Source organism: Phocoena phocoena, chromosome 1 (genome assembly GCF_963924675.1).
Source record: "Phocoena phocoena chromosome 1, mPhoPho1.1, whole genome shotgun sequence".
Classification (NCBI taxonomy): domain Eukaryota; kingdom Metazoa; phylum Chordata; class Mammalia; order Artiodactyla; family Phocoenidae; genus Phocoena; species Phocoena phocoena.
Window position 1 is genome coordinate 101,505,338 of NC_089219.1, and position 17,107 is coordinate 101,522,444.

Genomic DNA, 17,107 nt, shown 5'->3' on the forward strand with positions numbered 1-17,107 from the left:
GTAAAGCAATTATACCCCAATAAAGATGTTAAAAAAAAAAACAAATCACTGAATTTTTAACATAAAAAGGCAAATAAAGGTAAAACAAATAAAGGGAAGATTATGTGTTTTTATTACTGAAATGTTAATTTAGCTAATAAAACATTTCAGAGGAAGTAATTCAAATTATTTTGGGGGAACTGCCCCAATTCATGGTAAAATTTTCACTTACCAAACAAATAGAATTTCTGGAGTTTAAATATTAAGATAAAGTAACTATATAAGTAAAAGCTGCCTTTACATTAACTTTAAATTACTAAAACAACAGTATCAGAACAAAGGTAACTACTATTCAAGAGATGGAAACCCAAACTACCAGGACATTTCATTAAATTTATTAATACTTATTTTGAAACGTAAATAGAAACCCTGATGCTATTTGGTAAGCCGTGCATCTTGAAGGCAATTATTTAAGTTAGTAGAGATTAAAACAATAAAAGAAACTTTCCATGCAATACTTATTTCAAACTAGAAAATACATGCATGCTCAGGTCCTTTAATGGAAGATGACTCAAAATAATGAGTTAGAAAGCAAGAGTCTTCTAAGAACTCCAAGACAACAAAAGCTCTTCAATCCTAAAAATCTTCAATCACTTCACAGGTACAATTAAAGAAATCTTTTCACCTGTTTCAGACACTGAACTCTCTAAATACTGTCATTTGTTTCTATGGTCAGATAAAGCAAAATAAAACATTCTTTAGTGAACAGAAGGGCTATTTATTTAAATGCAATGCACTGGGACCTATTTAATCATCAGATACTGTCTATCACATTGGATAATTCATTTTATTTAAGTGAAGCATGGAAATAGGGCAAAATCCCTAGGAAAGGTTAGTCTATAGCAACATATCCACATCTTTATACCTAGTTTTAGACCCTTTCATTGAAAATTTGACTTATAAACATTTTCATTTAAGTTTGACGTTGGGCAAGTAAAAAAATTTTTCATCAGTAAAAAAAGATGACTGAAATTCTAAAAAGATAAACTCAAGTTTTAAGTAAACACTGGGTGGGATAGCCAAATCATGCAAATCAAAGCCATCACATCTGTAGGTGGTTAAGTTCTAATTCATTCATGCTAGACACTCTTTTGTGTCGGATGTGTACTAACTCATTTAATTTTTACAAAAGCCCATGAGGAATACTGTCCCAATTTTACCAATGACAAAACAGACATTGAGATTAAATGACTTGCCAAAGTCAAATGACAGAGGAGTTGAACAAAGAAGGTCTACCTCTACAATACTGACTCGAAACTAGGGCTTCTCAAACTGAAGTTACCCAGTGATCTGGTTAAAATACAAAATCTGATTCAGCGGCAGGGGTTTGAGATTCTCCACTTCTAACAAGCTCCCAAGGTGATACCAATACTTCTGATTCTTGGACACACTCTGAGTAGCAAGGCCTAAACTATTAAACTTACCTTTCAAGATTCAAGGTGAAGGAAATACTTAGGGAAGTTAGAAAGTGAGTTTGCAGGGTATTTCAATCAAACTGAGTGGCCCTTCTGAGTCATGCTCTTAACACAAAGAAAAAAGCTGGGATGACTGCTTCCCTGACTTACAGATCTCTGATACGTGGGGGTCCTCTTTTGTTTTTTAGTCCCAGATGAGGTAGAAGATGAAGATAAAGGTAAAGAAAGTGAAGGAGGGGCTGTAGGAGGGGGATGAGGATCTGATGACACAGTAAAAACGTTCTCCATCTCAGCTGTGATAACATAGCACAATGTTTACAACTATGATCAATAACAATTTAACACACATTTGACAGTCAACCTGTATATCTTTACATTTATCACTAAGTTAGTTTAGCAAAATATAATTCATTTAATCAGATTTCTATCAACAAAATAAATTATAGCATTAACACTAAACGGTCAAACTGAAATGTATTTTTTAAGCACTTACTTAACCCCTAATCCATAACATTTACAATTTTAAAAATGCCATAAGGACTCTGGTGGTTGCTACAGCAAGACAACTGAGACCAACTTCTTCTCAATGTCCCACAACTTTACACAGAATCCAATATTCTCAATCACTTGTCTCCCTCAAGTAGGGTACACACAGGATAATCTAATGGGGTGTAGGAAGAAAATATCTGAACTAGAATATATATATTTGGCCAGAGATAAAAACTAGCTTTTACAAATGGTTATTATGTATTTATAGAAGAGGCCTTGCTGAGTTGATATGTCAGGTCGTATCACGTCATACATTACTTAAGTACTCTGAGGAAAGAGTGGAGAACCTCACAAGAGATTGACAATGAAGCCCTCGTTCATTTACTTTCAGCATATTAAAGTTTACATCTCTCCAATTAAGTGTACATATTTAGCTATCTAGTTTAACTAAACTGCCCTCACAAATAGACAAACTGTTGAAAAAGATTCCCACAGAAGAATCTTAGAAGATAATGCTAATAAAGCAAGCAAAGGCAGAGAATTGGAAGCCAGCACTTCTAATCCTAGTATTAGTTCTTGTACCTCCACATTATGAAATAAATGACCATCTAATGAGATCTGACAAGTCTGACAAAACATTAAGATCAAGACTATGATACAGACTTATACCAGTACCAATAAAACATAAAACGCATACTGTCCCTCAGATATTAATTCATGATAGTATAAAGTTTTTAAATTAAACACTCATAAACTAAGCATCCAGATATATATATTTCTAGTGGGGTTGAAAAGTTTCTACACTGTTAACAGGTACACTATTTTCACAATATTGCTTATTTCACCTTTGTCTTATTGGTACCACTGCTTCACAATGCAAATGGAGCAGTATAATCACACGATTTATAAATATACACACATACATACATGCTCTTGACATACATGCTCTTCTTGTTAAACAGTATGATCAAATTAATTTGAAGACCACTATTCCACCATCACTGACTTAGACCATGACTTTCAAGCTGTGCTTTTTTCATGTTTAGACTAGTTCTTACCGCCATACAAGTAAGAACGCAATGAATGATACGATCTGTAATACATAGGCCAGGAAGCTGCAAAAACCACATTCTCAAGTCTCCAGTCCTAGTAGTCCTAGCTGAAGGTAAGAGGTAAGACTCACGTTTTTCTCACCCTAAGGGAAAATGAACCAGAATGAGAAGGGATTAGAGCTATCATTTCTTCCTAAGACTAAACTATTCCCCAACAAGCATACTGGAATTTAGGCTATACTGCTCATCTCATCTCACCTTTAGATGTGCACATCAAAACAGAATTGAACCAGAACCTCTCCTTTCTCCTAGCACCTTTCCTGACTTAAGTATTTTTCTCTAGCCTTTATCTAATTTGAGGGCTACTTTTTAAAAAGGGAAACCCATATATCACTCAAGCAACTTTAGATAAGACAGTATGTTAACCCTTAAAAGAATTCCTAATAGTTCAGCTAAATTTTTTTAAAACCAGCACCATCAAAACTTTAAAGCACCATTAAACAAAAGTGATGTTCCTTAAAAAACAAAACAAACAAAACCACCGAACAATTACGTAAAAAGAGAAATCCAATGGAAAAAGTAGACAGCTCAACAACAGATGCTTGTTTATAAAAAATTAACATAAAGACAACATCAAAAAAGGGGGTGGTGGTGGATCAGTATGTAAATGTTACTTGGCTTTTTTTTAAATAGGGGGAAAATCAATTTAGTTGCTCATCTCACAGTATACAAAAAATATATTCTAGATGAACTGTGTTAAATGCCTTAACAAATATTAAATAAAAATGTATGCATTTATAAAGTTTTTGGAAGGGGGCACTTTCTAGGTTTAAAGTCAATAGAAAAAAACGCCAAGGGAAAGGATAAATATTTGATTACATAAAAAGTATAAGCTTTTATACTCAAACCTAAAGAGAACAAACGCAAATGTAAATATATGAGTGTATCATTAAAGAATTTAAGCAAATCAGTAAGAATTAAACTACCAGAATATAAGCTCTATGAGAGCAGGGGCTTTTTGTTCAAAGATAAATCCCTAGTGTTAGACAGTGCTTGGCACATAGTAAGCACTCATTTGCTGAATTATGGAAAGACATTAAGACAAATAAGTCTTAAAAGATCATTCATTAAACACAAAACATATGAACTTCAATTCTAGCAAGCAAAAATTTAGATAAAACAATTATTCATTTATCAGACTATCGAAGATAAAAGATTTTAAAAATTGAGAAAGTAGGTTAAGAACAACATGCTAATATATGTTCATGGTGGCAAACTGGTGCAACCTTTCTGAAATACAGTTTAACCACATGTACCAAAATGTGGAGGTGCTTTCCTTAATAATTCCACTGCAGGAAACTTATCATGGGGAAATGTGAAATGTGGACAAGGCTTTATGCACAAATGTGTTCATTAAAATGTTTTAATAACAAATTCCCGGAAACAATCTAAAGTTTCATAGTCATTTATATTATGACAAAAATATTTCTATAATATAATTTCAACTGTATTTTAAAAAGGAAAGACCAGGAAAGTCTACTTCAATACTCCCAGACAATGTAACACTTAAGATGGTGTTCTAAGTGCACAGAGCTAAAATTGGTAAATGGGAACAGAACTCAGTACTCACTCCATGGCTCACATTCTTAACCACTGCTTTATATGCTAAACCAGAACTCGAATGCCTACAATGCATCAGCACTATTCTAGGTTCTACATGTATAGTAGTGAACACAGCAGACGAACACCCCCAACACCAAGTTTAGACTTTCTACTCTTTTCTATGTATTTGTTTTTAATCAGAAAGTCATTAACGGGACTTCCCTGGTGGCACACTGGTTAAGAATCCGCCTGCCAATGCAGGGGTCACGGGTTCGATCTCTAGTCCGAGAAGATTCCCACATGCCACGGAGCAACTAAGCCCGCGAGCCACAACTACCGAGCCCTCGGGCCTAGAGCCTATGCTCCGCAATGAGAAGCCATCATATCGAGAAGCCCGCGCACTGCAACGAAGAGGAGCCCCTGCTTGCCGCTCACTTTAACTAGAGAAAGCTCACACACAGCAATGACGACCCAAACATGGCCCAAAAAATTTTTTAAAAATCATTAACAATGATTTTTTTTTTAAAGGAGAAATGGAAAAAAGTCACAGATCAAATTTAAACTTCACTTCTAATTCAAGAAATCAACTAAAGTTCCCTAAAGAACACAGAACTAGAATCAAAAGACTGGCTTTTAGTCTTGCTTCTCATACTTTTTAAAACTTCTCTGGGATTGTTTCTGCAGATATAAAATGATGGCCTAAGTGATTTCCAAATTCCCTTGGGAGGTGGGGGAAAAAAAATCAAAATTCTGTGCTCTGTAATTTCTTCTTGCAACATCTCTGAGCTGTTTCCCCCTCCTTTTTCCTAACCTAGTCTGCCTGGCTCCCACTGAAAAGGAATTAGTTTAGAAAAGGCAACCTATTTCACTGTATGACAGTTTTAGAAAATGACTGTTTTCTTAATCTAAACATACTTCCCCTTAACTTCCTTTGCTCCTTTCAGTTTTCGGAATGCAACTGTTTTTCAGACTAACTGCTGTCTTCTGGATACGTTTCAAATTATTATTCACTGAAGTACATTTCACTACTATTCTTACTGTACCCTGACCAATATATAGAAAGCACTGAGTGATTACGTTTCTGGATTCTGTAGACTAAAGTTTGAGTAACTTTATATAACTAAAAACAACAATAACAACAAAACTCTATTACTCCTGGGCTTCCCTGGTGGCGCAGTGGTTGAGAGTCCGCCTGCCGATGCAGGGGATACGGGTTCGTGCCCCGGTCCGGGAGGATCCCACATGCCGCGGAGCGGCTGAGCCTGTGAGCCATGGCCGCTGAGCGTGAGCGTCTGGAGCCTGTGCTCCGCAGTGTGAGAGGCCACAGCAGTGAGAGGCCCACATACCACAAAAAAAAAAAAAAAACCTCTATTACTCCTTAATAAATTAGTAAAATCATATTTTCTCCTTTTAGTACTTGTATAACTGATCATTTGTTACTAAAGAAAAAACTAATCTAATGCTTTTAAATTTCTTAGTTAACCTGGAATTCCAATTTAGAGGGATAATTTTAAATCATTAGCCTTTGTAATCTGTCTTTTAAGCATTCTATGTCCTTCCTTAATACCCACCTCACAGGGTTGTGGGGACGGTTATACAAAAACCCTGGAATGGTGCTTAGTACAGAGCACACACATAACTACTTATCACTAAATCTTTTTAAAAAGTAGAGCAAGAAGAGAATCTGGCAGCACACATATGGAGACCTCTCTGAAAACCAGTCCATTAGTCAAAGCCTTTTAATGCTTATAATCCAATCTATATTCCATACTGACCACTATGTTATCAAGAGATACTCTGTCAAATCTCCTTATTGAAAGATCTTATTTTTTATTTGTTTGCTCCTGGATTTTTGCTAGGGATGGAGAGCAGGCTCCAAAGTTCGCACACCTGACTTTGAAAAATCAATCAAGACATTTACAGTTCCTGATCATAGGTCTCCACACCCCTAGCCAAGTTACCCTGTTATCTTCTCATTCACCTGAAGCTTTAGTTTTCTTTTAATGTTCCTAGCTTTGCTTTCCTTCTTGTCACCTTAAACTGTCTTTGATCAAAATACTCATCAAAACAATCCATGTCTATCTTCACATGACAAACTTCTTATAAGCCTTATTCATTGATATTTTTTAAGGCCAATCCCACTCCTCAATATTTTTATTCATTCCTAATTATGTACTACTTTTACTGTTTTTTACAAAGGCTCTTTTAAAATCTGTGGTTCTCAGATGTAGGGAACAAACTTATAGTTACCAAGGAGGGAAGGGGCAGGGTGGGATGAATTGGAAGACTGGGACTGACAATATATACACTACTATGTATAAAATAGATAACTAATGAGTACCTACCTGCTGTATGGCACAGGGAACTCTACTCAATGCTCTGTGGTGACATAAATGGAAAGGAAATCTAAAAAAGGGTGGATATGTGTATATGTGTGACTGATTCACTTTGCTGTACAGCAAGAAACATAACATTGTAAAGCAACTATGCTCCAATAAAAATTAAAGTAAAAAAAAAAAAAAACCCAAAATCTGCGGTTCTACTGCATTACCAAATCTGTTTCCTTAGCTGCACTCATTTTAAATGGAATAATTCACAACTGTACAATCAGAACACGTTTTACTGTCAATAACCCCCAATTGTTATTTATCTGTTTGTAAATACGTGAATTAATCTATATAACTCAACTTTTTTTTTTTTTTTCTTTGCAGTACGCAGGCTTCTCACTCTTGTGGCCTCTCCCGTTGCGGAGCACAGGCTCCGGACGCGCAGGCTCAGCAGCCATGGCTCACGGGCCCAGCCGCTCCGCGGCATGTGGGATCTTCCTGGACTGGGGCACGAACCCGTGTCCCTGGCATCGGCAGGCGGACTCTCAACCACTGCGCCACCAGGGAAGCCCTTACATAACTCAACTTTTGACAGCTATGCATGCATTTACGCATTAAAAATGTTCACGTAGCAGATGATGGCTTTCTCTCACAATGGTCTGCGATGCCATTGTGGGCAGTGCCAATAATGCCAATGGCTCAGCTGATGCCAGAAGGAGCAGGGAGCGGCTTTTGAGCTTAGGCTTCCTGAGAAGTTCAATGACTAAACTGGGATCCTCTAGGACAGGTTGTCAATAGCCCTCCCCTAGTCATCCTGTCTTGTTTCCTTACAGCTTTGCTTCCCCCCACCTCCACCACCCCGGGGCGGGATGCTCCTGTAGTAAACTAATATTCAGAATACAAAGATTAGGCTAAACAAAAAGCACTTCTACTTTAAATCCATCTCTACAATTCACGTCAATGCAATGAAAGCTGTAGCATCTAATCTTTTACCCTTCTGAATAGTAACGATAGAGCTGTACAATTTCAATCCCCATTATTTTATCTAACCCAGCACAAGTGGTACCAGTCTAAAATTATTTTTTAAAAAATCAGATGAGGAGGTAGGAAGAAACAAACAAAAAAAGCAAGTAATACAATAACCTTGGGCTTCCCTGGTGGCACAGTGGTTGAGAATCTGCCTGCTAATGCAGGGGACACGGGTTCGAGCCCAGGTCTGGGAGGATCCCACATGCCGCGGAGCAACTAGGCCCGTGAGCCACAACTACTGAGCCTGTGCGTCTGGAGCCTGTGCTCCGCAACGAGAGAGGCCGCGATAGTGAGAGGCCCACACACTGTGATGAAGAGTGGCCCCCACTTGCCACAACTAGAGAAAGCCCTCGCACAGAAACGAAGACCCAATACAGCAAAAATAAATAAATTAATTAAAAACAAAAGTACCAATGCCACTGTGGATGTGAGGATTAAATTAGTCAATGCTTAAAAAACAAAACAAAAAAACCCCTTAATACAGAGTAATTATATGTCTGTTTATGGGTAATTTAAATAAATTGGTGTTAATGGTAGTTTTAAATTAAGGAATTCTGGTCCACAGTAAGGTCATTACCACAGCCAGGTCCTTAACCTTTAAATAAACTGGAGATAAAGGCCCACTACTTCTTGAAATGGTGATGAAGCTTTTATAAGACAACAACCTAGGAGTGGTCTGTTTTCATTCTCCTCATTTGATCAATGAAGCGTTTTACAAAAGGATTACCACCCAGTTCTTGAAATTCTCTTCCTTGGCATTCCTACCTGGACTACCTATTTCTTTCAACATTCTCTTCTTTGGCACTTCTTCCTTTATTACCTATAAAGTGATGACTCCTTTCTGAATTCCAAGTCTTTATTTCTGCTGATTTTAGAAACTCTAGAAACTAAAGATTAAAAAGGATCAATTGCCCTTCACAATCTTACCTCCCCCAAACAACCACTGTTTAACATTCCATACTATAATATTTTCTCAACTTCAGATTACTAATAAAACAGATTTCCACAAATTCCTACCTGAACTTCCCCATTCCTATGAACAAAGATTTCTAACTTGGACAACTGGATAGACTAAATCAATTCCCTCCAGCCTCAACTTCCCATTCAACTAGTCACCAGTCCTATTACTTCTACCATTAAAACACCTAGTGTCTACCTCTTTCTCTGCCTTTACCCTAGCTTTTATCTTCCTTCCACTCTGTCCACTGCTCCTAACAGGTCTTCCCATCCTCAGCCTATTCCTTAAAAGTTGCACCATTTGTCTTTCAAAGATACATTTATGAACATGTAACTTTAAAATCTGAAGCAATAAACTATCTCAGGTTTGAAATACAAAATCCATTAAGCCCTTGCTTATAAACAGCTGACAACTTTCCTGAAAAATAAAGGCAAGTAGAGTGGGCCCTGTAGAACCTGCCTCCAGCAAGCCTCCCTTTCCAGTTATTCTCTCTGACCCACAAAACTGTATTCTCTACTCCGTTCATAACAGACTACTCAACATATACCACGTGCTTTCAGATCTCCCCAAATCTGCTCATTCCGTTACCTCTATACCTCTACCAAAAACTCTTCTCCCTCTTAACAAAGTACAACTCACCTTCAAATGTCCCTTCTCTGTAGAAAGACTACAAAGGGCACTCCTAACTGAAACCCTAACTTAACAGTACAGAGAGAGTTTTTCTTTCTAAGAGACCAATAAATCAAGAGACCTACATGTATTAATAAATATAATCTGGGGTGGAAAATCCCAGTTTTGGGCATAAATATTGTCATCTAACAAAAGACAACAAGTTAAAATAATCTAGTGTTGATATTTTCAGACTAATAGTTGATAATATAAACTGTTTTCAGAATACCTTTAGAAGCAAACAGATTAAGATTTTAAATTTAACCAAATAATTAGGAAATCTAGAATTATAAACTGATTCTTGCCAATAGGAAACGATAAACCTACCTCGCAGTGATAATCAAATATTGCACTTTCAGTAGTATTTGCTGATTCTTCTTTTTCAGCACACGTTTCAAAGGATGAAAGTTGCTAGTGTTAAAAAAAAAAAAAAAAAGAAAAGAGAGAGAGAGCGCGCGTGCGAGAGAAAATGACCTATCAAGCTAATAAAGAATACAACTGCTGCTGCACCAGGCAATCTCACAGTACAGCACTGAAGAAAACAAAGACTACTAGCAGCGTTGGGAAGTGCTCTTTCAAAGCTGTTGAGTAGGCACAAACTTCTTGTTTCAGATCAAGTGTTGTGTCTTCAACTTAAGTGTACTCTTCTTTGGTCTTGTTGGTTGTTTCGAGGTTTGTTCCTTGCCTGATCTGAACTTGAAGCAGCAGTTTCAGGTGGTAAAGTCTGTTCTGTTACACTTCATACTAGAGATAAGAATGAAGACATTAAGTATAACTTACATAAAAGAATCAGGAACAGAAGGTAGCTAGAGGGACAAACTCATTTCATTAACTTAGAATCAAGCAAGGCAGAAAACTTGGAAGCACACACAATGTCATTTAAGCAATCTCCCAAGTGCTAATGGATACCTCCTTTGGTACTGTACACTCAAAACCCGAAATTATTCAGTCCTTATTGACACCCCCCCACACAAATAAATTCGAAGTTACATAACATAATATTCTATTTAGTATAAGTGTTTTGTAACTACCTAGCACTGTGTTAGGTACTGTGGAAAACATAAAAGAATTTCCTGCCATCAGGGAGTTTACACCCTTGTTGAGAAGAGTTATTTATACATGGAGGGAAAACTAGAATATAGGACAAAATGTCCAAAATTAATTTGCTCAACTAATATCTGGGTATCTACTACATCACATACTATTCTAGAAATACTATTTATTGTTTATGCATCACCGTCTGTGCATCAAAGCAACATGGTCAGAGAAGGCTTTTAGTTAAGAGGTAGACTATTTCAGCTTAATTTGGAGAAATGGGCAGATTTTTGAGAAAAAGAAAACAGCTGAGTATTCTAGGCATAAAATATCACATAAACCAAGCCAGAGCATACAACTAAATCCTAAGTCCCTTGAGAGCAGAGACCATGTATAGGATTTTCTATGCCTGACATCAAGGGAGCTTTATTGCATGAGACTGTCACAGCAAGTGTGGCTTGTTGTTTCAGAGGAATCAATAGGCTAGCCTGGCTAGAACAGAGGGCTGGGTTAAAGTGAAATGAGATGTATGGTGTGACAGATGCAGTAGAGCCAGATTATGAAGTGTTTCAACTTGATATAACAGGAAACAGAGAGCCTTAGTTCTTGATGAAAGAGTATGAAATCCTGAAATCCTATGAAGGATCACTTAGTGAAGGAAACAGACATCTCATTAGAGCTGTTGCCATAAACAGATGAGGAATGTCTATAGAAGAGAAACAATTAAGATAAGAAGGGAAGAGAAGTGTAATATATGTATAAATAAAATCACAGAATTGTGCTTTGTATTAGCTGTAAAAAATTATTATTTTGCAGTGCCTCAAATGTTAGCTAAAATGGTGTCGTTAACTAAAATGACTTATATGGGGAAAAGAAAAGGTGGATTTGGTTTTAGATATGCTGAGAGGTGGATAGTATATTTTAAGATCAGAAATAATGACTATAAGGTGAGAGGTCAGACCTGGTGAAACAGAGGAGGAGAGCTCAATATTAATCACACTGATACTTACCAGTAAAATGTAACAAACAAATTATTTAATCTCCCTGAGTTTCAGTTTCTCCTATGCAAAATGAAAACTTAGTAACAGCTGATCTGTGGCTATTGGGTATACCTAACATTCCATGACTTTATACAATAACTTCAAATATCAAATGTTACGTTTGTCAAATCTTTCAATTTTATTTGGATCATTCTATTACCCAGACTAGACACTTCTTAGAGCAATGATTCTCAAATCACTTGGGAAGCTTTAAGACATACACATGCCCAGTTCCCACTCAAAGAGTAACTGAACTGGCCTGACGTAGGGCCACTTCTGTAATGATCTTTGATTCCTCCCTCTCCACCTACACACCCAATGTTGCAAGTCTTATCAATATTTCAAGATACCTTGTGTATTCATCTTTTGCCCTAAATGACATCATATTTTAGTCCAGGGGTCTGACACATCTGCTAACTTCCAGTGTCAACCCTTTCCATATTCTGCCACATAACACTACCAGACTGATTTATCTAAAATTCCAATTTCATCTCATTCATCTCATCTCCTTGTCCAAAATCCTCAGTGATTTTTCCAGCACTGTAAATGGGAAGTTCTTAAGCCTGGCTGCAAATCCAACCCAAGAGGGACTTGGGGGGAGGGGAAATCAAAGCCTGGATCCCACCTTGAGATTCTAATTTAACTGGGGTTAGGTCCTAGGCATTGGTGTATTTTCCTTCCCACCCTGCCCCCAAGATGTTTCTGACTTGCAGCCAGCGTTTAACCACCACCATTCAAGGTGTGTCTCTTCTACCTTTACATCTTTACCTTCTTCTGCTCTCCAGTTCTTCTAGATAGGTGCATTTTCCTCCCTAATTCTTAAACGCAACTCTTGGGAGATTCCTGAATTCTAGTCTTTGTGTATACGGGTCTTTCCACAAATAATACATTTTATCATCTTCAATGCGACAAAAAAAAGCCTTTCTTGACCATTCCAGCACAGATTTATTACAGTAACTCCCACTGCTGGCATCATGCTTTTTGGTACCAAATCATTTCTGTACTTTACTTACATGTTTATGTATCTTGTTCCTTCAATTATATTTCAGATTTCTGAGAGACAAATTCAAGTTTATTTCTTTATCACAACCTCTGATAGCACTTAACCAGGTACTGCTAAACTTACCACAGCAGAAACTAATACAGCAAAAAGATAGTTAATCTATAACAGCAAAAGACACAGTTCAAGTTGGTAGACAGTTCCACCAACTTTAAAAAATTTTGTTTGGTGAACTGTATAAAGTCTTAATTATCCAATCAAGAAATAACCTCTTCTTTTAAAAGATACCCATTGGGCATTTTAATAAATTTGCTATCCACTCATGCTAAGATTATTAACATTCATGGGTGGTACTGACCAATTCTTTCGCTTTAATCCTCTGAACCAAAGTGTACCCCCTACAACCTCCCCCCCACCCCCAAAGCTAGACGCTTCTTAAGTCCCATGAAATACAGAGTACTAATAAAAAAAAACCAAGGAACAATTTAAATGTGGATCTGAGGGTCTCCCTGATTACTAAGTAATCAACTCCTTTTCCCTTTTCTCTGTATGGGAACACTACCACCATTAGTTAATTATCAATTATGTCATGCTGTTTTAGAAGTTAATTTTCCTTTACTTGATCTGATAATCCAAACAGTCATGCCCTATTTTACCTGCCTTAAAACTATCATCACCTGTTTTGTTATTTACTGTCCCCTCCACTTCGCTGCTTTATCGCAAAGGCTTAGCTGAAGCCGGGCACACAGCAGGCACTAAACTAATACACGTTGAACTAATACATTTATATGACATTAATCCATCTAAAATGTTACCACATAACCCAGTTTATCATTTTGACAAATTATACTCAAAGTCTGTACAGCATTCACTTGGGAAGAATGTTAAAGAAATGCTAAACCAGTCTATAAAAGTCCCTCCACCTAACCCACTTTCTTCAGAGTATTTTCTTTGAGAGTAAGAGCAAAGACCCAAATAGGCAGCACGGAACTGAAAAGGTTCTCTACTGTTGATTTATATGACTAACACTCGTTCTTGCCTTAACTCCCCAGTTGGTATTTCTTGATGAATTAACCCAAGACAAGTTTATCACATTTTTCTCTAACCTGTATAACCGAAGTGCCTAACAGGTTTTAATTCAGTTTTACTTTGGGATCTAAGGAAAATGATAAAAGTTCAGATAATTAACCACCTTAAAACAATTTAAGTCATCAACACGTTGAGCGGAAATAAAAGAAAATCAAATTGCTGCAACCATCTTTTTCTATGTTTCCTTTAGTAATAACAATTGTGCTGTTACTAGATATTTAAAATTATACACCCACCCATCACTTAACTTCTTTTACATATACTAATACTTTGAAATAGGACAACTGCCAGTGTGGAAAGAAGCTGAAGAAATGCTCCAGACACAAAAGTCAAAGAATAGTGTAGACCAGCACCATCCAACAGAAATACTGTGCAAGCCACATATGTAATTTAAAATTTTCTAGTAATCATATGAACTTGAAAGAAAGGTGAAACTAATTTTAATTAAGTATCTTACTTAACCAAATCCAAATGTCATCAGTTCCCACAGGTAACTGACATGTTTTTAACATCCCTGGAAATCCAATGTTTAGCAGAAATACAAACAACTAACTGGTTATATATTGGCTGCAGCTGCAAACCAATGGATAGCCTACAGGTTCAACGCGAATAAACTCCCAATCAATTATTTTCAACTACACATTAATAGTATACCTCAGCATAAAAGGACAAATAATGCTCAAAAAATAATCTTCCAATACACAATATTCAGTTTAATACCCCTAATAAAAAATGTGGCACAACAGAAACATCTCTAAGAATTCCTCTGGCTTGACAGTATATTTGAACTGGAAAAAAGTGTTGAATTATTTTTTTAACTAGGTACTCACACATGCAAGCAGAAAACATTCTAATACCAAGACAAAGGAATTTTAAAAAATCTTGATTTGGCAGAAAGCATTTAACAGCAAGAAATGATGGGATTCAAAAAACAAGTCACCCCCACCACAGCAATTTCACCACTGTAGACATTCCAGCTATTAAATCTTAAAAAATACAGTTGTAATTCTTCTAGCTGTAATTCTTTTATCATGAAAAATCCTACAAGTTACAGCTCTTCATAAGACAGTCTGGGTCAAAAATCTCAAAGTAGTCCCCCTTTGATTTTTGAAAAGACTAAACTAAGAAGGCAAACCAACGCCTCGTATTTATTTAACAAGATCTCAAGATTTTTATTTTGTAATGCAGTCCTCAAATTCAACTCCTTAAAAATCTGCGCACATAGCATTTCCATGTTTAAACTACTTTTTCAAAAGTATGGGCCTCACAATAATGTGAATGAACTTAATGCTACTGAACTGTACACTTAAAAAAAAAAGGTTAAAACGGTAAATTCCGTTATGTATATTTTACCACAATTTAAAAGAAAAAAATTTTTTAAATGTTGTAATGGCCCTGCATTGTGTGTCTTTAGATGGAAGGAAGGGAAAACAGGAGTAGGATAAAGCAGGACTACATGTCAGCTTCCACATTCTCATTTTTTATTTGCAGGAATTTACCAGAATTTTCAACCATACTCTAAAGGTCATACTTGTTAAGTCAGAACTTATTTACAAAAAAAGAAAACCTATCTTCTGTGTCTCAAATGCTTTACTTTTCAACTCAGCTGCTATAAATACTCATCTCGATGGTAAACATCCAGAGCAGCTGCAAAATCACTCAAACCACTACCATCTCTTTTATTTCGGGCCTATGGCTGAAAGGAAAAAAAAAAAACAAGGATGAAAATTTATCGAGATTTTATGACTCAGGCATATGCCTATTCAAGTATATAACCCCCCTCCTCACCCAAACCAAGAATACCCAATATTGGTTAGTACCAAAAGGGCACAAAGGTATTATACTGCCCCTCAACGTAGTATTGAAAATGCTTCCATCTATAGACTCGAAAATTACTCAGCGTTTTGATACAGAACAACTTATATTAGCGGGCTATAATTTGGTACCTACATTTTATAGATTGGTAGCTCTGGTCAAGAGCTGCCAGTTCATACCATCCTGATAAAAAGCTAAGTCTCCCACAGGAAAGATTTAAAAATTTAACTACCACAGTGCCTTTGGGCGTCCTCCCTCCTCCACCCTGTCTACCAACTGTTTAAGAGGACCACATTCTTGCGCTCATTTTAGATGCAAAACAAGGAAATTACCTCAAACAACGTTCAGCTTTTGTATTTGCGGATTGTAGGCTGTTTTTAGAGAGGGTTCCCTGCCTCACTTGTCAGGCAAGAGAGGAGCTACTGGGTGTTTCTAAAGGAAAACCTTAAAGCAAAAAGAACCGTAGCACTAAGAGTTCCTACTTATGATACAGCGGATGGTAAGAACCTCTAAAGTGTCTACGACCAGGGCTCTAAAAAAACTAATTCTACACAGAATGACGAAGCCATGCCTTTCATTGCACAATATGGGCCGGGCTCTTACACTAGAAGAACCAGACAGGGAGTAAGGAGAACTCCACTGAGTTCTCACCGAGTTCGCCCTAACACCAGGATTAGAAGGGTGAGAGCCATGTGCCTAAGTTTAGGGGCTGGTTCTCTTCCTCAAGAAGCCGAAGGGGAGGACTAGACAGGAAGGTTGGGTGTTGAGACCCAAGATAAACAGCTCTAGGTGAATGGAAGTAAGGATGACAATTCGGCCGCACTACCGTGCCAGATGTGCCGAGGAAAGGAGGTGTCTCTAAGCAGTTACATGGAGCGGGGTCTCAGTCCATACACAAAGGAAGCGCCATTGCCGCACTGCGCTCTGGTACTCGTAGTCAGATCCAAGCAGGTGATGGCCAAGACACCACAGGGTTCAGAGTCAGAATAGGCCCCTCTCCTATGCCTCCAGCTCTTCCAGTCTCACACAAAGGACCGCGCCACCACTCCCTCGCCCCGCCCGCCGGGACTTGTAGTTCTCGTTTCCCCCACCAAGCCGCAGAGGAAGCAGCAGCCAGACTACAACTCCCAGCAGCCTCCGCGCCCGAGCCCCGCACCCCTGCCTCCATCTTGGCTGCGGTCGGAGCCTCCATTTTCGCTCCCTCCCCCCACTTTAGTCACCACCACCACCACAACGCGCGACCGCCTGGCCTAGACTCTTCGCTTCTGCTCTGCAGCCTGATGTGAGGCCTAAACAGTTGAACGGGAGCCCGGTGGAAAAGCCCGGGGCAGGGACTCAGGGTGAGATCGTCTCTACCCGGAGCTCTAAGAGTGCCCACCCTGCCTCAGAAGTCTCTCCCGTTTGTCTTGGTCCTCTCATCTGCCCTTAACGTGGCTTCTTGCTACCCCCAGTTGGACCCTGAGGTCGTACTCACCCCAACAGCTCAGCGCCCCCTCTCCAGCGCCGCCATAAGCAGCACGGCCCGGTACGTAGGAATAAATCTCGCTT

General features: G+C 37.9%; 1 protein-coding gene and 1 non-coding gene across 4 annotated transcripts in view; one reads left to right on the plus strand and one right to left on the minus strand.

Annotated features, from left to right (window-relative positions):
* CSDE1 (cold shock domain containing E1) overlaps window positions 1–17,107 on the minus strand; it is a 36,904-nt gene extending 19,797 nt beyond the window's left edge. For 2 of the 3 annotated variants that reach the window (XM_065880885.1, XM_065880882.1), the window contains exon 1: window positions 1,605–1,742. In XM_065880885.1, the coding sequence (XP_065736957.1) occupies window positions 1,605–1,742 (138 nt within the window). Of the gene's footprint in view, window positions 1–1,604; window positions 1,743–9,907; window positions 10,325–17,033 lie in introns of those variants that run through there. The other variant, XM_065880888.1, reaches the window with a different exon arrangement.
* LOC136140847 (small nucleolar RNA SNORD35) lies at window positions 7,555–7,640 on the plus strand. Its single transcript, XR_010657671.1, has one exon. It is a non-coding gene; the product is annotated as a small nucleolar RNA SNORD35 (small nucleolar RNA).